At 56.3% G+C, this 25,134-nt stretch overlaps 1 protein-coding gene across 3 annotated transcripts in view; it reads right to left on the reverse strand.

Moving 5' to 3' along the window:
• Positions 1-25,134, reverse strand: part of COL13A1 (collagen, type XIII, alpha 1) — a 148,962-nt gene that overhangs the window by 57,509 nt on the left and 66,319 nt on the right. The window contains exons 4-13 of one of the 3 annotated variants that reach the window (XM_012658673.1): positions 24,174-24,200; positions 21,224-21,259; positions 16,205-16,255; positions 9,204-9,239; positions 8,466-8,492; positions 7,416-7,442; positions 3,519-3,545; positions 3,400-3,426; positions 2,596-2,622; positions 710-766 (exon numbers count right to left, since the gene is read on the reverse strand). In XM_012658673.1, coding sequence (XP_012514127.1) covers positions 710-766; positions 2,596-2,622; positions 3,400-3,426; positions 3,519-3,545; positions 7,416-7,442; positions 8,466-8,492; positions 9,204-9,239; positions 16,205-16,255; positions 21,224-21,259; positions 24,174-24,200 — 342 coding nt within the window. The remainder of the gene's footprint in view (positions 1-709; positions 767-2,595; positions 2,623-3,399; positions 3,427-3,518; positions 3,546-7,415; positions 7,443-8,465; positions 8,493-9,203; positions 9,240-16,204; positions 16,256-21,223; positions 21,260-24,173; positions 24,201-25,134) is intronic. The other 2 variants (XM_012658664.1, XM_012658683.1) reach the window with 2 other exon arrangements.

Raw genomic sequence — 25,134 nt, forward strand, 5'->3', positions numbered from 1 at the left:
CTAGGGAGCCACAGGACCAGCTAAATTGGTACTTGAAGCCAGGCTGGCGTGCGGCGACCCTGGGGTTCTTTTTTTGGTTGAACAAGAAAGGCTGGAGTCAGCGAATCTGGGGAGGACGGTCGAAGCCAGTGCCAACCCCGGCTCCCAGGGGCTGGGCCGGCCGAGGGTGCGGCCAGTGTGGGCACATGCTAAGTGCTACTGAGGGCTCAGCCTGGGGCTGCAGGGCCTGGAAAATAGAGGCTGGGTAAAGATGTGTTCAGAAAGTTCAACCACTCTTTTAGGGGAGGCAACTTGTAATCACGTTATCTAATGTGACTTCCATTTCTGGAAATTCTTGCTGCTCCCAATCTTGCTCCCCGTTGGAGCTGAGCAGCCTGTGGTTTTAGGAAGAGGTTAGAGCTCACCTGAAAATGAAAATGGCATATACCGTAACCAGCCAATTGTTTTCGAAAGCTCTTTAACTCACATGAGGCCCCTGAAGTGAGCTTTAGGGACCAGGAGCTGCCTGGGCTGCGAATGTGGCCAGCTGGGGACTTGGGAGCCCAGCTGTGGCCTTTTCAGGTCACCGCTGCTGCCTCCTTGGGCCCTGGCCGTTCACAGAGCCCCACCCCCTCCCTCTGTGGGCGCATGGCGATGTGCAATGGTGGGCTCTGTGTCCGGGAAGCCTCTTGGCAGAGAGGGGCTTGGAGACCTTCCAGAACCTACAAACCTTCAGGGTAATTATCTGGCTGGAGCGCAGAGCTGCTGGCATGCTGCTTAGGTACTCCTGGTTTGGGAGGCAATGGAGTGGCACAGGGAGAGTGAAGGGAGAGCCACAGATACCAGCACCCCGCTCCCCACCCCTCCTCTCCCTCCCTCCCTGGGGAAGCTGCTGGGAACAGAGGAGGGACCACTTGGAGCTCTTGGTGTCCTCTGGCCTTGAGACCTGCCACCCTGCCCTGCCTGCAGGCCCCTTGGAGAGCCAACGGATTGCAGGAAGCCCCTGCTTTCCTAGCCCTTCTCCATATCCTTGCTCTGCCCACCAGCTTCACCCCTGCCTGGTGTGCACTCCAGACCGCCCGGTCATAACGTGTGCTTCCCTGCACCTGTGGCAGGGCACTTCTGGAGCCTTCTGTCAGGTGCCCTTCCCTCCGCTTGTGTTGGGCTGAGGGGCAGACAGCCCTCTCCTGCCCCACCCCAAGCACTCACTAAGGACCAGTGACACACTGCCAAAGCGTCTGCAGTTGTGTTGTCTTTTGTGCTGGGGGATGTTGTCTTTCTTTCGGGTAACATAACAATCCCGTGAGCCCATCGTTTCAAATAAACACAGCTGACCTTCTATTATTGTATCAGGATCAGGCTGGCCGGAACACCAGGGCTCCTGCGTCCCTGGAGCACATGCCGTGGAGAGGCCGGCTCTGTCTGTGCTTCTGCCGGCCTGTGTTCCCCAGCCCGGGCCCAGCCCCGCCTCGGACTCAAACCCGTCCCAGCCTTTCACGTTCCAGGCCCACCATGGCCTCTCCCCGGCCCAGGAACCCGAAGGTCAGAGTCTGGCATGTCTTGCAGCCCCCTGAGTGTCTGGGCAGAGCCCAGGCCCTGCTAGCAAGGCCCATTTGATGGCCTTCTACAGTCAGGTTGACTGCGAGCCCGGTTTGTGTCTGTTTCCACTCCCTAAATCCCACCGCCGGGACCTGCTGGAAGGGGCGGGCAGCCTGGGGAGCCACACCATGTAGCATACTGCTGGGCACCACGAGGCCCATGACAGAGGAGATGGACACCTGAAGATGCCATCTCCCTGTCCCTGCTGCCCAGGCCTGAGAGCAGCAAGGCTGAACACGGAGCCAGGGCCGTTTCCTGTCCCGGCTCACCCGGGCGTGTGCTGAAGGGAGCGGTGCACATCTTACCCAGCCCTGCTCCGAGACTGAGCCCTGCGGTGTTCTGGGCTCTGTATATCGGGGCGGAGCAAGGAACAGGAAGGAGGCAGCTGGGGTGGGAGGGAACCATCTCAGCCCTGAAATCTCCCCCTGCCTCCCCGCCTTGCTGCCTACTTCTGTAGGGCTTCCTCTGTTCTTAGAGGCAAAGTAGAGACTTTATCCTTGAATTGCTACGGCCACCCAGATTATCTCCCACCATTAAGGTTTGGGTCATCTGAAGCAACGATTAATCCAAAAGTCCCTCTTAGTTGGCCAGGGCAGGCCACCAGTCACACATACAGTCGAACACACACACACACACACACACACACACACACACACACACACATGCCCGACGGGCGGGGAGTCAGACGCACAGGCTCACACAAGCCACACGGAGAGGGTGACATGCTGGGGGCCCACAGGCTCAGACGCACACAGCTCAAGAGCCACGGGGCTCACCAGTCAACCGCCGGGGCTGACACGCTCCACACAAATGCACCGCCTGGGGGACACAGTCAGCTGTGCCAACCACACATACTGCCCCCCAACACTACCTCTCGGGCTGCTGAGTGCAGGGGGGCTGTTTGCTCCTGTTCCCAAGCTCTGTTAGGTGCCGAAGACCCCAGAGAGATGAGGCTGAGCCAGGGGCTGAGCCAAGGATGGATCAAAGGGCCCTGCTCAGTTTTAGGGGCTCACTTACCCGGTGCGGGTACTCTCCACACTGCCCCTGGGAATGAGAGGGAAGGAGAAGGGAATGTTAGGCACTTGTTGGGGGGACCTGTCCTCAGTGGCACCCCCAGGACTGATGGACACACCGCATACCTCATTACCCACCGGCTCTGCTGCTCTGGTTTTGGCTTGAGCCCTCTGAGGCAGGAGAACTCATTCCCTCCCTTGCCCCTGGCTGGCAGCAGGGAAGGGACCCCCAGGACCTGCCCGGAAGTGGCCCTGGGGAGGCTAGGGCAGGACTTTGCCAGATGCCGCGTGCCATGACGGTGGGTTGGGAGTTACATCCCATGTTGGGTAGGCCCACCCAATAGCCCCGGACAGGACCCCTGGGTGGCGGCAGCTGTGGACAGTGGGGCCCTCGGACACCCGCCCTGAGCTGGGAGTGCCAGGACCCTGTGCCATTCGCCCAGGGGCAAGCCCAGCAGTCTCCATCAGAAGTTCAGCCAGACAGAGAACGCAGGAGGCCAGGAAGGGGGCCAGGCCAATGGTTTACAGATTGGCACCTCAAAATCCCAGGGGCTCATGGAGGTGGGTCAGGGAACACTGTGGGGGTGACATCTGGGAGAGGCCAAAAAGGAGGCTGAAGAGGGCCAGGCTCACCCCAAGAAAAGAATGTCACCAGGGCAGCTTCACCCGAATCTCTCGTACGTTCCATAGCACCTCAGGGGCCTCCCTGGCTCTGGCGATAAAGACTAAAATTTGAAGGTAACCACTTTGAACCCCTTTCTGCTGGCCGGGAGGCTGTTTCCTGAGATGGGGATTCCATTGCGCTTACCTTTTCTCCTTTTTGTCCTTGAGGTCCCTACAAAGAGACGGAGGTGAGAGTTAGAAACTGGAGCTAAGGACGCAGTGGCCCGAAGCGGCTCTGCGGGGAAGAGTAAGATGGGTACCAACCGGCTGTCCTCGGGGGCCTGTCAGACCCTGTGGGGAGGAAACACACACAGGTCAGTGGGCACACAGAGGACGGGCAGGGCAGAGGCACATGCCAGCGTGGGGTGTGGGGCAGACATTGGGGCTTCCTGGGGCTTTTCAGACCGGCCACGGCCAGATCTTCCTGTGCCCAGTACATTCAAGGCTGTGTGGCCTCATTCGCCAAGTCTCAGCTTCACCCATCGGACCAGGCGGGCCCCGACCCCTGTGTGGGGCTGCGATGAGGAACAGATGCGTCCTTCAGTCATCCCTCAACCACTATGACCTCGTGCGCCTGCAACGTAGGCGGCTGCACCGAGCTGTCAGACGGTTTCTGCCGTGACACACACCCTGCCTGGCACACACCGAGCCTCTGGGAGACCCTAGCACCTTCCGTCTTCTACCTCCCAGGTCCCAGTGACACCCACCAAACCAGAAGGGCTTCTGAGGACATGGGGGCCAGGCCAGGGCCGCAGACACTGGGGGCTTTGGAGCAACCTTAGGCAAAAGAGGGGAAGCAGGAAGTTGGCAACGTGAGCCCTGTTCTGGGCTTCTCTGAGGAACGCAGGGGGTCTTGGGGTTTCCTCCAAGGTTGTCTTGTCTGGTTCACAGGCTAAGAAAGGAGCGGGATCAGGGTAGACCCTTGTTCTCTGGGGGCCCAGCGTCCATGGGTCTCTCAGGAGGCTGCATGGGGGCTGGTGCTGAGGGGCCTTGTGGCCGTCACATCGCTGTGCCGAGGAGCCACTCTGAGGCCGGGAGGAAGGTGCCGGGTCTCTCCCAGGCCAGAGGGCCTGCAGCTCAGGGAATGGAGGTGCTGGGCGTGAGCCCAGGTTCGTCTGACTGCTGAGGTCCAGCTGCACCGCCCTCTCTGAACTGGGCCAGTCTTTTTAACACTAAGGTCCACAGCACAGGGTTCATCGGGCAGGGACCAGGGGCCAGACCACAGGTGACCAGGTCACCTCTCCCAGGACAGGTAGCGGTGTGATGGGGCAGGGGCTGAGGAAGCTAACACAGGTTTACGACTGCAGAGACTCAGGGGATTGAGCCCAGACGTCCCGAATGGTGGCTCATGGGGACAACTGTGGTATTTTGTTGGTCCCACATGGCTTTATGGCTTTATTTCAATTAGTTGCCAACACTCCAGAGCAAGGAGAGTGTGAATAAAAATCTGGACTTCCAGTTTCTCTTGGTTAATTGGAGGCCCAAAGACACGTGGTACCGATCAGCTCCAGGTGGACAGAGTCTCAGTCACGGGCAACGTGCCCAGCCCTCGGCCACCAGCCCTCGGCCACCAGCCCTCGGCCACCAGCCCTCCACTAGCCACCATTGAACATGGGGAAGGGGCTTGTGAGCTTCCTGTGTGCAGGCACCGCTACAAGTGCGTGGGGCGCCCTCACCCCTAGGACAGCCCTGTGGGTGGTGGCTGGGATTTGAATTCAGAGTCCTTGTCCTGCTCCTGAGTCTGGGACCTGCAATTGCGTCCTCTCAACTCCTTATTTCAGGTCCTTGGGGCTACCGTGAGGTGGGTGGGGCAGAGGTGGCCCCCTCTTACTGGCAAGGACGTGGGGGTGCAAACACAGGAGGGTACTAAAGTCGGGCGCCCAGCAGAGGGGAAACCCCTGGAGAGGGAGCGAGCCGGGGATGGACAGATGACAAGCGGGCCGAGATAATTGCACCCGACAGCAGTGGTGGATGAATGGCTCGGTCCCCACGCCAAGCCAAACAGGGGTCTGATGGCTCTGTGGCCTGTCGGGTTTTGATGGATGGTGAGACAGAGGGGGATCTGTCGCACCGATGTGGGCCTGTGGGAGACGGCACGGCCCTGCCCTTTCTCCGAGTTAGCTCTGGCCCCAGCAGACAGCGAAGGCTCACAGGGGTCGAGTGGGTGGGGCAGAGGGCTGGTGTGGGCAGAGTGAGGGGACAAGGGGAGCCCACGGAAGGGGTCCGTTCCTTCAGGACAAAGGGCGCTGGCAGCAGGGAGGCAGCGTGGCCGAGGGCTAAGACCCTGCCGGATGGGTCTGAATCTCAGCTCTGGTGTTGAGGAGCTGTGTGGTCTCAGGCAATGTACTTAGCCACTCTGTTCCTCAACTTCCTGTCTTGTAAAGGGATAATAAGCTGTTGTGAGGATTACAAAACAGCGCCTAGCGGGTGACCATTGTTATTACCTCCCGGGTGGGGGCCATGGGCTACCTCATGGTTGCATGGGGTGCCCAGGAGGGGAAGAAGGTGAGTGAGGGGGCTAGAGGGATAAGCATCTAACCGTTGGTATCCCCATAGCAATGGCAGCACGGAGGTTCACCCCTGCCTGGGTCTCCGTTACTCCACACACGTGCACAGCACGCTTAGGAACAGGGAAAGGGCAGGAAGGAATGCATTTGCAGTGGAGGTAGCTGTGACGGAGAGGAGAGCTTGCTGGGGGACCTGGTCCCAACGCCAACTCTTTCGCCCCCTGCCCCCAGTACCTTGCTGCCCTCCCTCCCGTTCTGTGGATGTGGCAAGGACTTTCCTACCTCAGGGCCCTTGCACATGCTATTCTCATGTGTCCGAAATGCTCCTTCCCACTCCCTTTTCTATTTTCTCTGGTTAAATCCTCATCCTTGAGGCTCCAGTTCAAGTCTCTTTCTCAGGAAAGCTGTCTGTGACCCTCAGCCTGGGTGAGGTTTCCATCATACTGAGGTCCCTCAGGGTACTGGGAACTGCCTTTCATAGCATTCATGACAAGGCAATTTGTCAATTATGTGAGTGATGATTTAAAAGCACATCTCCCCCACTGGACTGTGGGCTATAGGCGGCAGGAACAGTGAGGATTAAATGAGATAATACATTAGCCCAGTGTCTACCACACAGCAAACCTCATACCTGTCGGTTGGGGCTGAGGCAAAAGGACAGGCTGCAGTCTGGAGGGAGCTGAGTTGCTAAGGGTCCCCTGACAAGTTAGGGAGGGCTGGGCTGGAGTCAACACTCCTCATCTTCCTTCCCAGTCACAAGATTACCTGCCTCCCTCAGTGCCCTGGCAGTGCCCTTGTCATGGGCCAGGAGTGTCTCACACTAGCACTTGGAGCAAGGCGCAAGCCGCACCCTGGCTGGATGGGGCGGGGGAGCCTGCCATGTTGCTCTCACCACCCCACACAGATCGCAGGCTGGCCAGCCCTGTGGCGCAGGGGGTGGCCCCTCCCAATGTGGGTGTGACCTAGGACTTGGGAGGCAGGAATGCATCCCCTGGGTGGGGGGGCAGCCCATTTGCTCATAATGGCCCTTCAGTCCCTGCTGGGAACTGGGCCACTCACTGCTCCTGCGGGGTGGGCACCCTGATTCCCTTCTGCAGGTGGTGGCCCATGGAGAGGGCAGATTCCTTTCAAAAGCTCTGGGGAAGGTGGAAGGGCCAGGAGGAAGGTGGGGCGAAGGTCTGCTACCGTGCCTGGTGGGGCAGGGGCCCCTGCAGTCCCTGGGCAGCTCAGGGCAGAGCTGGCCTTGAGGAGGGTCATGATGCCCTGAGGAACATCAGGCTCACAGGAATGGCATCTCCTGGAGGAAGCGTCCCCAGAGAGTTCTGATGTGAGCTTGTCCCCAAAGGCCCATGCCAGTGCAGTTTGGGAGCGCTGAGCTGGCCACTGGCCTCCATGTGCTACCTGCCAGGTGTGGGCTGTCTCTGGCCCTCCCTTCCTCAAGCTTCAGGTGGAGAAGCCCCTGCCCACCTCTCCTCCCTGCGTTGATATGAGGATCTAGGGCATGTGCTTGTACAAGGCTGGGGAGTGACCAGGACAGAAGCCACTCCCGCTGTCCCCAAAGGGCCCCCATCTGCGGGGCAGGCCTTCTTTTCGTAGCTGTGAGGTCAGGCCGACCCCCACCCATCTCAGGAAGGCAGGAAGGCGGGGCTCTTACCATCTCCCCCTTTGGTCCGGGGTGGCCCTGGAAGGAGAAGAGGCTGAGAGGCAGGAACACTGTCTGCAGCCCAGAGGCCCACCCCACCTGCCCCACGCGACCCTCCCGCCACTCTCCCTTTGCACCTCCCGCCTTTCTCACATGGTCACTCCACGCAGTCACTGGCTTGTCCTCCCAGTCCCTGACCCTCTGACTCAGACGAGGTCACTTGCCCACTGTCCTTTGCTGGGTCTTTCTAGCAGCTGCCTACCCTGCAGAGGACAGTGGGGGATGATCTCCCTGGACCCCAGCCCTCACCCTGTCCATGTGCCTGGGACAGCTTCGGGGGACACCTGGTCCTGTGACGTGAGTGGACATGATCACCAGGGCCCCTGGGCTGCACTTAGCTCACTGGTCTGCAGTGGGGGAGTGACCGGGTGGGCACTTGGGCCCCTCATCTGCGAGCTGTGAATTGTGGGGCCAGGTTCAGCCATGGGTGAAGCCGCATCACACCCACCCGATGCCTTCACTTGGGGGCAATTCCGAGGGCTTTGGAGGGGTCACGCCCCCTTCCAGCTCACCCCTTCCTTGGAGTGTGGAGGGGCCTCCTTTCCCCTGGGAACATTTGTGCCAGGGGACCAAGTCCAAAGAACTGAAATGAGCAAAGAGAGGAGCTGTGGCCGGAAGCAGCCTCCTCGTGGACTTGGGCACACGCATGGGGTCCTGACCGGGGAAGAGCACAGGGTGCTCGGGAGCCGGGGCCAGCGTGTGCCCAGGTGCCCAGCCTCTCCTCACCGGCCCCACCAGAGTCACCACATTTTAGCGTCTCCAGACACCAAGAGCCCAGCCTGGCACCTGGGGACTTGTGCCCTGGGGAAGCCCACTGGGGCCGGGGAACTCAAATGGTCCCCACCCTTTGCTTTGGTGACAAGCTTCCACCTCAGGAATTTCCCTCCTAAGTAAAGCATCTCGAAGGAGTCAGGGCCTTGCAGAAGGACCAAGAGACCCAGCGTTACTGGCTTGGACTGAGGTGGGACGAGGAGCCTCCATCCTGAGAAAGGGCCCACTTACCGGTTTGCCGTCTAGCCCAATGGGACCCTGAAACCAGAAAGGCCAGATGTAAAGACCAAACATTACAGGCCTCCTGCCAAAGAGGCTGCCCGGGCCAGTGGTTAGGAGTACAGCTTCTGCATTCCACCGAGTTAGGGTTCGAGTGCCTGCACGACCACTTACTTGTTATGTATATATCGGTCAACACTGACATCAAAGACATCCCCCTTACCCCAGGGGGAAAGTGGGTAATGTGTTCCTAGGACACCAGGGCTGGCCAGCAGTGAGGCCTGCAGGAAGAGGGAACCAGCCGCTCCCCCTGCTCTGCCTCTCAGAACCTGTCCTAGGCCCCACAGGCAGGGGTCAAAGGCCACTCACCAGAAGCCCACCCACCGCCCCCTCTGGGGTGGACCTCCTCTCAAAGCCAGTTGGAGGTTGACCCCAGTGTGCTTCCCTGCAGCACCTCATTTGTTCCACATTCCAGTGTCATGCTGGGCTTTATCAGCCTGTGACTTCACCCGCCTGGTTCCTGTCCCACTGCCCCTATCTTGTGTATTTATTTCCCTGTATCTATTTCTTGCACCGTGAGCCCAGCGCTGAGCTACTCTCCTGGGTTGGCGTCCATGAATGGCTGCAGAAGCAGGTCCTTAATGACCAGCGTTTGGAAGAAGTGGCATCAGGGCTGGCCTCAGAGGAGGTTTAACCCAACCAGCCTAGAGATCACCTGGGACACAGCTGACCTTGGCCTTCCCCACTTACCGGAAATCCGGGAAAACCTCGGGTGCCTGGCTGACCCTGAAAAGAACAGGAAGGCAGTGAGGATGAGCGAGGATGAGGAGGAGAGGAAGCTAATCCCCAGTCCCCTGGCTCATCTTAGCTCCCATCTCTCCCACTCCTGTGTGACCATCCGTCGGGGGGACACTCGGTGAGCGGGCTGGGAGGGAGGATGCAGAAAGATGGAAATGGAACATCATCAGAGATCTCCTGCAGGGACTAGGGATGTGGAAAGAAAAAGGGGGGACAGCATCCTTTGGGTCGACTTCTAGGAAGCAGGCCCTGGAGAGCTCCTCACTACTGTGGGGGCTCTGCTCGTAAACAGACAGGCGGGGCGGCGAGGGCAGCAGGACTCAGCTTGCAGCACACTGAACTCCTGGGCTGAGGTCCTCTCCTCCAAGTCTGTTTTTATTTACATAGTCATTGCTCATGGCCACTTATCCAGGGATGGTTTGGATGTTGGCAGATACCAGAACTCGACCTTCGAAATGTGTGTTTCAGGCTAGAACAGGTCAGATTGCTGGTGTTTCTCTCCCCTGGCCAGCAGACATCTCCTAGCAGCTGGGGGATCTCTGGATCCCCCAGTCTTCACGGGATGCAGAGCAATCCACACCCATTTTTCTGGAGTTGCAGAGTGCAATGCACATAGATATTCAGGCTGGAGACGAGAAGCAGGTTCACTGGTTACAGCCCAGTGGTTTATGATCAAGATTCAGGACAAAAGACATCTCTAGAAGAAGCGAGAGGCTGTGAAGATCCAGGGCTGGGGAGGGATGACCAGGAGGTCAAGGGTAATGGAAAGCTAAGATACTTGAGTCTTGTCGCTCCCCTGCCCAAGAACCAGCAGTGGCTCCTTTCTACTCACCTATCATTCAAGCCTCTCCCCAGTCTTGCCCCGATCAGCCTTTCCAGGCTGTTAGCTCCTTTCCTGCTTCATCTTTCCCCTACTCTGCCCAGGCACACTGGCTCACCTGCTTTTCCTGGACACACTTGTCCGGCTCTCAGCATGGGCTCTCCCTTGGCTGAGGTGGCCACAATCTGTTCCTAAGCAAGGGCTTTTGAGTCTGGCAGACTGCGTTCTAATTCTGCTTCCACCAGCAGTGGCTGTGTGACTCTGAGCAAGTTGCCTAACCTCCCTGCGCCTCAATTTCCTCATCTATAGAACGAGGATGGCCTCATATAACCTCATAGAGTCACTGAATGACCTCCAATTATGTTTGTAAAGCCTATTGAAATGGTAGCTGCCATCAATGGATTTTTGTTGAACTGAACTGAACAGAGAAGATCTAGGACAAAGCAAGTTTTCTTTTGAGCTCAATATATCTTGGGGTCAATGAAGGTTTCCTTATCAGGCAGTAGTTCCAGAATCTGATCCTATGCAGGGGAAGATTTCTCTAGATCCATCTGCTGTGACCCTGAAACATCTCCAGGCTGCTTGGGTCCTCCTTGAAACCACGGACAGGCATGCCCAATGGTCTGTGCCCAGGGGACACGTCAGCTTCTCTGGCCGGGTGGGATGGGGACCCTGCTGACAGGAGGGGTGCGCTGGTTCGGCAGGGCACGAGCTAAGTCTGCTGCAGGCTCAGGGTGGGCTAGTGTCAGGCATCCAAAAGGGCAAGAGGAGGAGATGCTACTCAAATATTGGAAGGGCCCCCGGCTTTTCTCCTCTCAAGGATAAGTGAGGCTAAGAATAGCGCTAAGGAGAAAATCTGGAAACTGTGCAATGTAATCTCTGAAACCTCCCAGTGTAAACTTCTGTGGATGCTTAGAGGCCCGAAGAAAAGGTCAGGAGGAGAGGATTCCAAGAAACATCTTCAAGTCCCACTAGGGACAATATTTACGTGGTAGGGATAATCACACGGTTTGCTAATTACAGAGCCTGCCCTGGTCGCAGGATGCATCTCCCTAACCAGGGCCAAGTCCAGGGCTAACCAATGCTTTTTCAGGGATCTTGGGAAGAATGTTGTCATTGACCAAATGGAAAGTAGGACTCTACTTCCCGGAGAGGCTGGGCCTGGGGAAGGCACTTGGGGAGACTTGGAACTGGATATTAATTTATCTCTCTTCAATTATGTCCTGAGGTTAAACATCGTTTCCAATGTTTATTGGCTGGTCTTATTGGTAAACTGCCTGTCTGCACTCTTTACCAATATTTTCTACTAGGTTATTTGTTTTTTCCCTACTGATTTGAATAAAGCTCTTTGTCAAGAACAATAACTCTTTGATAGTCATGTATGTTGTGAATATTCTTTCCAATTAGGCATTTGTCTCTGATTTTGTTGATGGCATATTTTCTACCATAGAGAAGTTTTACATTTAAGTAGACAAACTTTATCTCTTCCTATGGCTTTTGGGTTTTGTGTCATGTTTTGAAAAGTCCTTCCTCAGTTCAGAATTACAAAACATTCACTCATGCTTTGTCCTTGTATTTTATGGTTTCACGTTTTACATCTAAGTATTTTATTCATTTGGGATTTATTCTGATATAAGGATGGAAATTTAGCTTTTAAAAAAACATAACTCTTTCATTTTACTTTTTTCTACATGGCTTGCCAGTTGCCACAGCGTCATTTCCTGAACAATCTACCTTTCTCTTCCTATTGTAATGTAGACTGTATCAGGTACCAAATTCCCATCTGCATTTGGCTTTATTTCTGGCCTCCCTGTTCTGTTCTATTCATTAGTTTGTTTTGATTTTCTGTTTTTATAATACATTTTGATATCTAGTAGAACAGCTAGCCCTTCCTCTCCTGTCCCCCTTACTCTGTTTTTCAGAATTTTCCTGACATTCTTACAAGCTTATTTCTTTCAAATAAAACTTAATATTATTTTGTTGGACTCCCAACCCCATCAAAAATGCACTAGGATTAGAATCACGTTAAATTTATCGCTAGCAGATTTATCTGTAGATTTACTTATGGATTAGCACTACATCCTTCTATACAAGAACAAGGGAAATAAGCTTTATATTGACCTCCTCCCCATCTTCCTTCTACCTGCAAGTACTCAGGGTAAGACAGCACAGACAGGAGGTTCTGGTTGGAAAGAGCGCATTGGGGAGTCCCCTTCCCTCCTATTTGATGCCTGGAACAGGGTCAGTTGCATATCTGCCCAGAGCCTGCCTCATTGGCCTTCCTCGCCCCAATTCAATACCGACCCACAAGACCCTGTGCTGGCAAACATGTAATCATTGGCTGGGTTGGTGGGGGGAGAGTACTGCTTTGCACAGCACTTGCCATGGCTGTGGTGTAAATGCTCTCCCCGTAGCTGGTTTCAAGCTATCAAGGTCACTGAACACAGCTGGCAGGAGGTATGCACAGTCTACTCTCGTGAGCCATCTGGACTAGCTCTAGCACACTCACACTCTGACCCTTTAGCGCACAGACAGTTCCCCTTGGGCATTACGAAGACATCTCAAATTCATCACGCGCAAATTAAACTCATCTCCCCCGGCAAGGTCTGCTCTCCCTTCTGGGGAAGGGCGCTCTGTACTCAAGTCAGAAATGGGGCGTCATCTTGAGCTCCTGCTTCTCCCTCAACACCCACTTCTATCATCACAAAATCCCATCATTTCCACCTCTGAAATATCTCACGGTCCACCCCTCCTACCCAACCCAGGACTCTGCTGCAGTCCAGGCTCTGGTTACTGCAAGCACCTTCCAACCAGCCCCCACCTGCAGCCTCAGATGACTTTCTTAAACTGCAAATGTGACCACATCCCTCATCAGCCTCGCACAACCTAGGGCTCTTCCAGCCCTCGGGACAATGCCCAGCACCTGAGCACAGTGTTTGGGCTCCTCACAGGTCCTGGATTGCGGTTTAGTTATCCCTTCCTTCCCGAAGCCTTCCCTGCCTGTCTCCCCCCAGCCCAAGTCCAGTGCCTCCTCCGTGTCCCAGGGTTCCCTGCCCATGCCCTGCCTTAGCGCTTACTGTCTGTACTGTGATGGAGCATGTGATTGCTGGTCTCTCCCACTAGAGCGTGTGCCTGGAGGGGCCAGCAGGCTGCGGGTGCATCTAGCGTGCACCGGGTTCCTGACAACTATGAAGGAGTGAACTGAGACACACTGAGCAGGTGTGTCTGCCTGGCGTGGGGTGCTCCCCTGTGGATGAGGGCTGGAGATCCAGCTCAGGGAGGGAGTGAGCTGCCTTTGAGATGAGGCATTTCCTGGGCACTGGCAGATCACCTGCCCAGTGCCTGTGGGGCTGGCCAGCCTCTCTGGGGCCAGCCTCCTCCTTGGTTTAATGGGGCTCCCTCAAAAGTCAACATGGCGGGACACTCTGCTCCATCTTGCTTCCTCTTCCTTGGAATGTGACTCTCCTTCTCCAAAGGGCTCGGCTGGCCCCCGTTTTGCTTAGACCACTTATCAGGCTCCAGGAGGGGAGGCAGGTGGCCCCTGAGAGCAGCAAGGCTGGTTCTTATTAGCAGCATTTATTCTGGGCCCTTCCTTGCTGAGTGGAAAACCACATGTTCCCCACCAGCCCCAGGTGCCAGGGGCCCTCGCTTGACCTCTACTCTTTAAGGACAAACGGACCCTTTGTCTCCTCACCCTTGTCCCCTGCTCCCACGAGCTCAGGGTTGGCTTACCAGGAAGAGCTGACAGCTGCCCTGCTGTCTAGTGGGGACTCAGCAGGGGAGGCCCAAGCTGCCAGGGTGATGGGGACAAAGTCATAGGACGCTGGGCTCAGCCAAGACTCCTGGTGCCATAAAACCTTTCCAAGTGTCAACATAGGCAGCACCCACGGGAAGAATTTTTTCTCCTGAACTAAATATCCTCTTTAAACAGTACAGCTTCAAGCATGGAAGCAGTGTCGGGGCAAGAATTCAGGCTTTGCAATGAGGCCGACCTGGCCAAACCCAGGCTCCAGCACTTACTAGCTGGGTGACCACAGGTGAGGTAAGAAACTCTCAGTTTCCTCCTCTGTAAAATGGGCCAGTGGGGCCTGCCTCACAGCTAGGTCAGGAAGTCTGAAGGTGACCTAGTACATGATAGATGCCCAGGAAACAGAAGTTATCATTGTTACCGGAGTAGAAGGTAGTTTTCACCACTGGCTCAAATCCAGTGCAGTGGACTGTTTCTGATTAGGCTTACGCGTGCAGGGCTGAAGCCTGGAGGAGCTGAGGGAGGCCACTGCCCCAAGCACGCTTCCAGCAGTGGAACCTTTTCAACAACTTTTTGGTAGACTGGTGACATGATTTGCTGAAAGGGTGTGAGAGGACCAGTGGACCCACACAATAGAACACCTGTAGTGAGACCAGAAGGCAGACAGAGATGGCGGCCAAAGGATAGGTAGATGTTCTGTGGGACTCCCCTGTCCTCCTGACAGGCCCACCCCAGGCCTGGTCCTCCATGCTAGAACCCGGGGACTGTATTCTTTCTTCTCATCAGCACCTTCGTCAGGAACAAGTGGGTTCAGGGCATCTGCCTTGTGCCTCCCCAAGTACATGGGAGGCTTGAAGCCCATCAGGGCAGCTGCGGTGTGAGCCCAGGAGCACATGTGACAGTGACACTGAGCCTGGCAGATCCATCCCAGCAGCAGAGTTCAGAGGGCAGACCCTGGAGCCACACGGCCTGGTGGGTGATCAGCTCCGAGTGTGGCTACACTCCAGCCCTATGACTTTGGGCAAGCCACGAAACCTCTCTGTGCCTCAGTTTCCTCATTTGTACCATGGAGGCAGCAACAGTCCCTACCTCATGGCTTATTGCGAGGGTTAAGTGAGTTAATATGTGTAAAAGTCTTAGTTTATGGCCTGCCACAGAATAAGTGCTGAGTGGTCAGTCTTCGGTGTCATCATTATGGTCAGACCCCAGAAGAACACCTTGCTGAGAGGGCCATGTCTGCTCAGCCCAGGGCCTGACCTGTCTGCCAGCCTGGCTCACCTGCCTTAGCTCTTGCCTTCCCAGATGGGCTCTGGGCACTGGGCACTCAGCTCACTGCAGCCCTCTCCCTTGGACGCAACTTAGCCATTTGTTCTCTGACCTCTCCCTCTCCCTTGGCCGTGGGTAGAAGAGGCTCCTGCTCCATCCGCTCTCTCCGTGGAAGGCAGCGGAACAGGCAGGCTGGGCTTCATCCACGCATCAGGCTAGCCTCAGTCTCTCGGAGGCTAGGTCTCTGCTCCCCGCCCCCCACCATGCGTGGCTGGTCAGGAATAGTGCCCAGCTGAATGCGCAGCCAGCGGCCTTCTGCTGTGGTGGAAGCTGGGTGCTAGGGCTCCTGGGTTCTAATCCCGACCAAGCCCCTACCCCTCTCTGGGCCTCAGTTTCCCCTTCTGAGAGGGTTGTGTTAACCATCACGGGGGTCATTTCCACCCTGATGTTTGGTGATTTGGTCAAAGCCCCGTGATTTGAACACTCCGGGAAAAACCGCCAGTCCTCCTCCCCTAGCCCCGGTATCGTGCCGGCTTCATCGCCCACACCCCACTTTCCGTCCGGAAGGCAGCACATCTGGGGGACACCTCCCCGATCTTCCCAGGCTCCCGGTCACTGGGTGGAGGGTGCTGGTTGGAGGGTGCTGATTAATACGTGGGACCCAGCACTGCACACAGAAAGGAGCCTTTGGGGGTGGGGGTGGCTGGGCCCAGTAGGCGCCTGGGCCAGCGAACCCAGATTCAGTATCTGCTCCGTGGGCTTCCAGAAGGCTCCTTGCTCCCGGGAAGGCTGGAGCACCCGTCAGAGAGGGGTGGGCACTTGTTCCCTCCTCCTGTGAACAGCAGGGCCGCCTCCCAGCTGTTGTAGCTGTGTGGCTAGAGGGTAGGCCCCTCAGAACCCGCTCGCTTGAGAGGCTGTAATTTAGGTATATTTAGTCAGGCTGCTTGCTTTAACATCCACATGGGCACTGAGGCCTGGTCGGGCTGGCCACATCACAGGCAGTGGCTGCCACGCCCAGAGGCACAGCCGGACTCACTGTCCCCTCGCCCTTCCCAAAAGCCCTTTTCAGCAACTCACCCATCCCCCGCCGCACCCTGAAGAAGAACAAAAACAACTTACAGGGGGGCCTCGGGGACCGATGATGGACAGCCCAGCATCTCCGGGGACCCCCTGTTGGGAGAGAGGGGGAGAGGGAGCATGGGGGCGGGGGCAGAGAAGAGCAGGAGGGAAGGAGCTGGAAGGGGCTGGGGCTGGCGGGAGGGGACGCCAGCCTCACCTCAGCCTCACCAGACAGGAGGACTGGAGGGAGGACAGACGGACTCAGGGCAGAGGACACACAGATGGGTGCATAGGGAGCATTCCAGAAGGGTTGTGAAGGGCAGGGGAGCAGCAGGAAGGAGGGGATAAGGGGGGTGAGCGAGGGCACAGGGTATGGGGTCCAGGGGAAGGAGGGCGGTGGGTCCCCAGGCCAGGCAGGAGGCAGCGGCCAGAACAGGATTCATTGGCATGGTGGGGGGTAAGAGGGAGACAGGAGGGAAGGGAGCCTTAGCAATGGCTGTCTGGGCCCTGAGGGCTCGCCCCATGCCCTGCTCAGGACACTTTCCAACCTCCCTCAGCCCCCTGCCCCACCTCCCTCTACCTCCCCACCCCCATCCCCAAATCCCCCTCTGCCAGCACACTCCGCAATTGGAGAACAGTGACCTGCCCTGAGCACAGGGTTGTGGAAACAGGAAGTGGGGACAGGAGACTCACACGTGCTCTGTGGACCCAGCAGCCCTGGAAATGAAAGCCTGAGCTGCCTGGATTTCCCAGTGCTGGGCTGAGAATGACACGAGGGTTTAAGGCCGGGCAGGACTTTCAGCCCTGAGAGGACGGCAGGCCATGCTGCTGGGCTGGGAGTGCAAAGTGACGTTAAGGGTGGCTGAACTCGCTAGATGGATACTGTGCGCGCCCATGTGTGTGTGTGTGTGTGTGTGTGTGTGTGTGTGTGTGTGTGTATGGAACAGGGGTGGAGGTGAAGGGCTGGGACTCCTTGCAGGATGCCCGTCCCACCAGCAGGGCACCCCTCCCAGCGGAGGCAGGCAGGGCAGGGCAAGAGCCCAGGGCCTGAGTTTAAGGTCTTGCTCGGCCAGGCAAGTCCTGGAACTGCTCTCAGCCACATACCTCCTCTGTGAACGGGGGTGCTCAGAGCTGCTCTGCTGCCCTTATGGAAAATGCATTTTGTAAAATGTCAAACCTCACATGCAGGTGAAGGGTGATTTTGAATTACTAACTGTTTATGCCATTGCAACGATACAATAATTTTTATACCAGATTAGGTGGTGTAGAAGTTAAGAGAAACTGAAGCCCAGCTCTGCTCCCTACAGCTGTGTGAGCTTGGGCAAGCTACTTAACTTCTCTGTGTCTGTTTCCTTATCTGTCTCAGGGATAATCCATGCACCTGTCTCATAGGGTGGTTGTGAACATTTCATGAGATAATGTAAAGTGCTTAGAACAGTGCCTGATCCTTGGAAGAGGTTGTGCCTTTTCTCCTGGGCAATCTAACCCCTTGCCAGGTGGGGCTGACAGTCTCGTTCCACTTGGAGGACAGCACAGCATGGTGGTTAGGGCCCTGGCCTTGGAGTCAACCACAATGGGGCTCCTCTTCAGCTCTGCCTCTGTCTAGCTGTGTGACCTTGGGCATATGACTTTGCCTCTCTGTGCCTCGTGGAAATGGGAATATTAAAGCTTCCCTGGAAAGGCTGTGTCAGTGTTAATTGGGGAAACAGAGACAAAATACTTACAACTGCGCCTGATACAGTTTGTGATTAATACGTGGGAGCTGCTATTATTGTCGTTACGATCATTATTTTGGAGACGGGAGGCACTAGTGCAGAAATGCTGCAGGCAAGGGCAAGGAAGCACTGCGCTGGGCACCAGGAGGTCTGGCTTCTAGCCCCAGCTCATCGCCGTTGCTGTGCGGCCCTGGGCAGCCCCAGCCCTTCTCTGGCCCTCACACGAGCTTCCTCATCTGTAACACGAGCTGGTTGGATATGCAGGGCTCTGGACTCTCTTAGGAACCCCTTGAGGTTCCGGGATGGCTTCCTGGGCTTCTGGTTTCCCCGGGGGGCTCAATTCCATAACCCCGGGGTCCCCCTAGGCATTTCCAGCTCTGCTCTCCTTGCCTTGGGGAAGGGTGACTGCCTAAGGCTGGGGATCAGAGCGATGAGGCCACATGCAGTCAGGGGACACCCACTCAGCCAGGAAGGCTGGGACCACAGCCCAGGAATCCCAGACTCCTGCCCGATGGTGTGGAAGCTGTTAGGATACGGGGCCTCGAGAGGCTGCGAGGACAGAGCAGGCCTGGCCGGCACCCTCTGCCGGGGCCTTTGTGTGGGAGGAGGCCCCAGAGGCTACCACCAAGAAGCCATCGTGGGTGGAAGAGGAGGCCGGGTGAAGGGCAGAAGGGGAAGCGTGGACTCACCTTCTCGCCTGGTTGGCCCTTCACTCCCTGGGACAGCCACATGCGACACAGGGTGCAGGGGGGTGGGGGGGAGAGAACAAAGAAAGAGGATGAGTGAGAGGCAGACACACAGGAATCCATGTTCATGGCACAATGACCAAACAAATCACTGTGAAATAAGAAACAAAACAAAACACAGATGCTGACACATGACAGTCCCACGTCCAACAAGCACAGCATGCGGAAGGCTATTGCCTTAGCCCGTGCAGCCGGTCCCAGCCAGCTGTGCCAGATAACAGAGAGGAACCATGGCGGGGGCCGCAAGGGGCTCTCTCAGAGGTGTGCCTCTGTGTGTGAGACAGAGACAGACAGATGGGACCCCACCTGGGTCAGGAAATCTGCTCCAGAAGGCACGGCCCCAGCTGGCTGGGGCCATCCAAGGTGGGGGCAGGGATGGGGAGAATTTCCCAGGGACTGTGCTGTGACAGTGGCATCTGGGAGGTCTGAAGCTCCAACCGAGCACCAAGTACAGAGCTCTGCAATCCGGACAGCCCCAGGTCACTAGGACTGGCCAGGCAGGCAGAGGGAGGTGGCATGGAGGAACACGGAGGACAAGGAGGGACGGGCACAGCTGGAGGCTGGAGCGTGGGTCAGTGATGCAGAGGAGACTGGGTGTCGGCCCACAGTGGCCAGTGGCAGCCCCAGCCCACCCAGCTCCCAGCAGGCCAGTGTTGCCACCTGTGCTGAACCACAGGACTGACCCAGGCATTTCACACTCATTGGCCACCCCAGCCCTTGTCAGGTGGCTCTGCCAGCACCCCTACTGGGCAGCCAAATGGGCCCATTGTCACATTTAAAATAGCACCAGTGGCAAGAAAGCCCCAAAGTGGCCTGAAGATAGGCTCGCCTAGAAGGAAGTGAGGAGGCGCCTGTGGCTCCACTCCCTCGTCCCCCACTGCTGTGACGGACACTTCCTGCAATGTCCACAGGCCCAAGGAGGGCAGGAGGGGGGAGGCTGAGAGGGGACGCTTTGCATTTTGCAGCCTTCCCAGAGGCTCCCGAAGCTTATCTATCGGCAGCAAGGACTTTGGGGTCCCACAGTTGGCTTGGGTACGTTGAGTGTCAGTGTCCCCATCCACAAAACTGGGGTTCAGAGAGCTGGGTGGAGAGTGTGCCGGGCTCAGGCCCACACACCGGAAGCCCCCAGGAAAGCGTGGCTGAGGTTTCCCTGCTCTGTACAGGACCCTGTGACTAGTTGGGTGGACTCAGGGTCTCGAGTTAGAGAACTGAAGCAAAGCAACAGGGCCAGGCAGAAACGCCGCGGTGCTCTGGTCTGGGAAGCCGTGGGGGAGCTTCAGGTGGGTGGCCCAGCGCTCCCAGCCTCCATTCCCTAAAGATAGGCCTTGGGTGGGTGCTGGGGAGCTCCAAGCTCTGTGACATGGAACACTTATCCTGAACTCTGAGATGCCCCAGGCCTCTGGGGCTTCATCCTAAAGATCAGGCTATCCTTAGAGCTGCCAGTGGGGGTGGGGGTGGGTTGGGAATGACACTGCCAGGGTCAAGAGCACAGGTTTGGAGTCTGGCTGTCTGGGTTAACGTCCCTGCTCAGCCACATTCTGTCCGTGCAGTCTTGGAAAAGACATTTAACTTCTGAGCCTCAGTTTTCTCATCTGAAAAATGGGAGTGAAAATTGTGCCTACCGCATGCAGCTCTTATGAGGACTGAACAAGCTGATGTGTATAAGGTTCTCAGCACAAGGCCTGGCATGCAGTTAGTATTCACAAGGGTTAGCTTCGATCTGCTGACACTAGGTATTCACTTAAGGATGCCACACCCATGCCTAAGGCCACTTCCCGCCCAGGAGGTGGGATGCTGGAAGCCACAAAGACACGAGGACCTGGGAGCAGAGGCCATGGCTGGTGAGATGTTAGGCATCAGACAGGGAGAGCAGCCCTGGCTGAGTCCTAGACCAGGCTGAGCGGTGGTTAGGCCAATGCATGGCTGTCATGGCTGTCACTGCCTTAGGCCACCGCCTTTCTAGCCCTTTGGAGACCATAATCCCCAAGCTGGGCCCTCAGGGGCTGGTGCCTGCATTCCCATTGCTGGGAAACACTGTCCCTATGGAACACGCTCATCTCCCTTTCTCCACCTTTATGTTTCAGCTGGAAACATTCAGCGTTTTCACACTCAGCCTCCTCGTGAGGACTCGGAGGCAGCAGCTGGCACCCAGCCCTGTTTCCACGTCTTTTAGCGCATCTCTGTCTACAGAAGGCACCTCCAGGAACGCTGGCTCCACTCAGAGGTAGCTGCAGGCGCAGCGACAAATCCGAGGGTGAGCTGCCAGCCTTGAGGGATGGAGTGGGTGTCCTCCCAATGTCAAGGCTCAGGCCTCAGCCCGTCACCCAGAAGGTGATCGGCAAAGAACTTTGCTTTTGCAACTTTCGGATTTTTCCTTGGCTGTGGCAGCTCTCTGGAAAGGAAAGCCATGTTGTGAGGTCTGAAAAACTGGAATAAAACTTCTCTTCTTCTCTGTCCCTGCCTGAGGCAGACTGGGGCCCTGGGCAAGGAGAGTGCTGGCCCCCTCCTGGGGGCTGGGGCAGAAAGCACCTGGCCGTGGTTTAGAGGACAGGCCAGCGAAGAGAAGCGAGCAGTGGCCAGGCAGTGGCCACCAAGCGGGTACAAATGGGCCAACTCACCACACGTCCAGGCATCCCAATGGCACCTTTTTCCCCCTGATGATGAAGGAGGCAGAAACAATCAGATGTAGCTGGAACCAGGCCAGACATGAAGGATCCCATGGGCTAGGTGTGCACCTGCCTCGGGGCACTGCTAGGCCGTTTGCAGGGGCAGCTGGGACCACAACCCGCGTGAGGCCCGAGCATCGTATGGATGGACTCCCTAAGCTGCCCGAGGACTGTTGAGCAAGTGGCCACCCCTACGGCTATCTGCACTCAGGCATGGTGTTGTGGAAAGAGCACTGAAGTGAGAGTCTGGTCCCCAGCCTGAGCCTCAGTTTCCCTGTGTGACTCCACATCCCTTGTTCCCTTAGACTTCTGCTGTTGCAATCCATCCCGTTGGTGGTCAGGATGTGCCTCATCTTCGTCACGCTCCATGGCAAGGCACAGAGCAATGTCACTGGCAGCTCCCATGTGACAGATGGGCGGATCACTTCCCTAGGTCTGTCTCTGCCAGAGCTGGAGGGCAGCGCTGCTCCCCCGGCCCCGTGTTCGAGAAGGCTGCAGACGGAGTCTTTCTCCGTTCTTCCGCCCTCACGGCCACCTCCAGCACTGACGGGAAGGACCATGAACCGCGTGGACTTATTTGAATCACGAGTTTAAGATGCTCGGAGGAGCTGCTTTGTTTTGTAGCCAGCAGTTACATCTTCTCACTCTGGAAATCTGCTTATTAAGTTTTGTTCCTCCCCGTTTTGGTAGAAATATTTTTTTGCAATCCTACGCATGCAGACATCATAAAGTCTGGGGTGGGGCTGGGGTTTGCTAGGAGCCTGGAAGGATGGAAAGCAATGGGGTGCAGACAATAAGATGGTGTTTGTCCGGCCTGCTGGGCAGGAGACAGCTGGGTGGGCATGTCTGGGTGACCCAACATCTGCCGACTTCACTAAGGCAAAATACCTCGAGGGACGATTAGCATCCCAAGATGTATTAATACGTGGGATGCACCCAAGAATAGCATTCATCTCTGAAATTAGACTCTGGCTACACACACATGGTCAGGACCAGGGGTGCCTGTGAGTAAAACGTTCTGCCTTTGCTAAGGAATGACAGGGTAGCAGCGATGGTTATAAGCGCCAACCGTGTTTCTTTAATCTCTCTGAACATTGGCCTCTGTTGACTGGGGGGAATGAGAACTCCTGTCTCAAGGGGATTCTGGGAGGATCCCATGAGATGCCGTCTCTGGAAAGCTTGCGTCCAGTGCCTGGCCCTCGGTAAGCATTGAGTCAATGGCATCTACCAGTGTGAAGCCCAGCACGGCCACGGGCAAGTGAATTCGATAAGCACGTCTGTACTCCACACGTTCTGCTTTGCACAGCGAGGGGCCAGCACCCGCAAATCCTTTTCTGTCTCACTCCCAGGTCCCTTTGCACAGAAGCATCCGCAGGACCACGACTGGCGGGTCTGAGATCTGCTCTGCCTGCGAAGAGCCCCAGGCTGGTACCGATCGTTGGCTGTGACATCCTCACGGTCCGCTCACTCTTGGGCTTTTGAATGGTATTTCAGGATGTGTGTTTTGGTTTCTTTTTTAAAACTAATGTTCTTTGCAGTCCTGGCCATAAAATGCTCGGGTTGGGGATGGGCGTGGAATGGCCGGAGACTGGAAAGTATGTGCGCGGCCCCTGCTCTAAATGCTTTTTAAAGGTGGACGGTGTAAGAAAAAACAGAGTCTGCCCACGCTCCCCTCCGTCATCTGATTTTTCCCCTCCTTGGATTTCACGGGGCGGAGTCGCCCGTCCTCCTTTGCGCTGGGGCTCTCACGTACTGCGAGAGTTTCTGTTTTCCAGGCTGAACGTTCTCCCACATGCATTTCATTAAGAAAGTCACCACTGGGCATGAATTTTAGAAGCTGTTGGACTAGTCAAAAGCTTACAGTATAATTCATGTGTAAAAGGGGAGTAACTAGGTATGAGAGGTGCACAGAAGGGTCTGGAAACCCAGGACGTGGCCTTTGGTGCAGGGAGACAGGGCAGCTGCTGCCAGCCCCAGGTCACGCCCGTGCGCCACCTCGGCCCTCTGACTGGCTGGCGAAGCACTTTGCCTGTGCCACCCCACTTCCAAGGGCCTGCGGTACCCATATCCAGTACTCAACTCATCCATGCCCCAGGTTAGACTCCAGGGAGCAATGTCTCCGAAGACTTTAAAGATGGTTCTCAAATCTGGGCACAGACCTCCAGAAACAGCAATATGGAATGTATGTGATGGCATGGGCCTCCAACAGGTCTACAGTTGGGCAAGGTATTTTACTTCTCTAAGTCCCAGTTTCCTCATCTATAAAACATGTAGAATAATACCCATTTCATGCAGTGGCTAAACAAATCAAATGTATCATGGATGATTAACATAGTGCCAGGCACCTATGCAGGGTTCAATAAGAGATGGCTATTAGTATTATTTCTACTTTTGTCCTAAAGTGCTCATGGTTACTTGGCACAGACTTTCTAGAATTCAGAAATGGTAATCGGGGGAAAACAACGTTTTTGAGTCCATTCCTTTACCAGAGGGCACAGGAGAAAGTGGGACGGTGGTTTGGATGTTGGCTGGTATGCAGGATGTTCACCGTGCCAGTGGGCTGCCAGCCCTGCCGGTCCCCCACCATAAGGCCACCAGGCTGGAGGTCAGTCCCAGCACTGGAAGGGTCTGCATGCCGTGACCCACCTGCTGGGGGCCCCAGGAGGGAAACCGAGAGCTGCAGCTGCAGGCTCAAGATGTTCCAGCAGGGCCCTCTCCAGGTCTCAAAGGAGGAGGAGCTAAGAGTGGGCTTTACCCTGAGCCAGAGATCAGAGACTCTGGAGAGGGGTCTCTCACCCTGCTATACCTAAGGGAAAACTCCCCACCCAACCTAGCCAGCCCTCAGACTGAGAAAGAACACGTGAAAGAGATACGAAGGAAAGAAGAAATGAAAATTACTTACTGGGAGTCCGGGTCTTCCAGTGGGACCCTGAAATAAAGGGGCGAGAGAGTGAAGTTTACATGGGTCAGGGCATCGTATCGTAATCCCCAACTGCTCAGCACTGCCCCAGCCAGCTGTGTGACCTTGGGTAAGCCACTCCTGCTCAGGAGCCTGTTATTTATGAACAAAATGAAGGAAGAGACTTGGTCACTACGCTTCGGTTCCAGCATTCATTCATTCATTCGCTCATTCATTAAACCAGTTAGCAAGGGCAGGGGATCCTCCATGCCAGGCACTGGCGTAGGTACAGGGAACAGAAAGAATGTCTTCTCTTAAGACTGAAGGATCACAGGGCTGTGGGTCTCCCCAGCAAGTCCCATCTCTCTGAGCCTTTCTGCCTCACTCAGTGCAATATTCTGTCCCCCACTTGGGCATGTGGCCCTGGCCTAGAAAAGGGCTGGAGGGGCTCAGGGCCTGGCCTTCCCTGTCCCACCACACACAGGAGAAGCCAGATGCAGGGCAGAGCCCATCACCCACTGGGACGCTCCCGCTAGATCTGCCACATCTGAGCCAATGGCACATGACCATGGAGCAGGGCGTGGGGCATCCCGGGGGACCTCTCCCTCTCTGCTGGGATCATGAGGGAGGCAGTGGGACTTCCTTTGACGCCTCCGCGAGCATGAGACCACCCTCTCCAGTGCTGCGCGTGAGGCAGGAGGCTGGATCCCGTCATACGTGGAGCCTTCTGTGGCTCACGGAACCCGCTTTCACCAACCACAGCTGTGTGTTTCTCAAACTCTCTATTCCTAACGCTAGTGCTCCCGCCGAGCACGATTCTGAGCATACACTCAAGATTCTGTATAATGGATCTGAAATTCCATTGATAAGAGGAAAACATTCAGCCGGGCGTGGTGGCTCAAGCCTGTAGTCCTAGCTCTCTGGGAGGCCGAGGCGGGCGGATTGTTTGAGCTCAGGAGTTCGA

Source organism: Propithecus coquereli, unplaced genomic scaffold (assembly GCF_000956105.1).
Source record: "Propithecus coquereli isolate 6110/MARCELLA unplaced genomic scaffold, Pcoq_1.0 Scaffold117, whole genome shotgun sequence".
Lineage (NCBI taxonomy): Eukaryota > Metazoa > Chordata > Mammalia > Primates > Indriidae > Propithecus > Propithecus coquereli.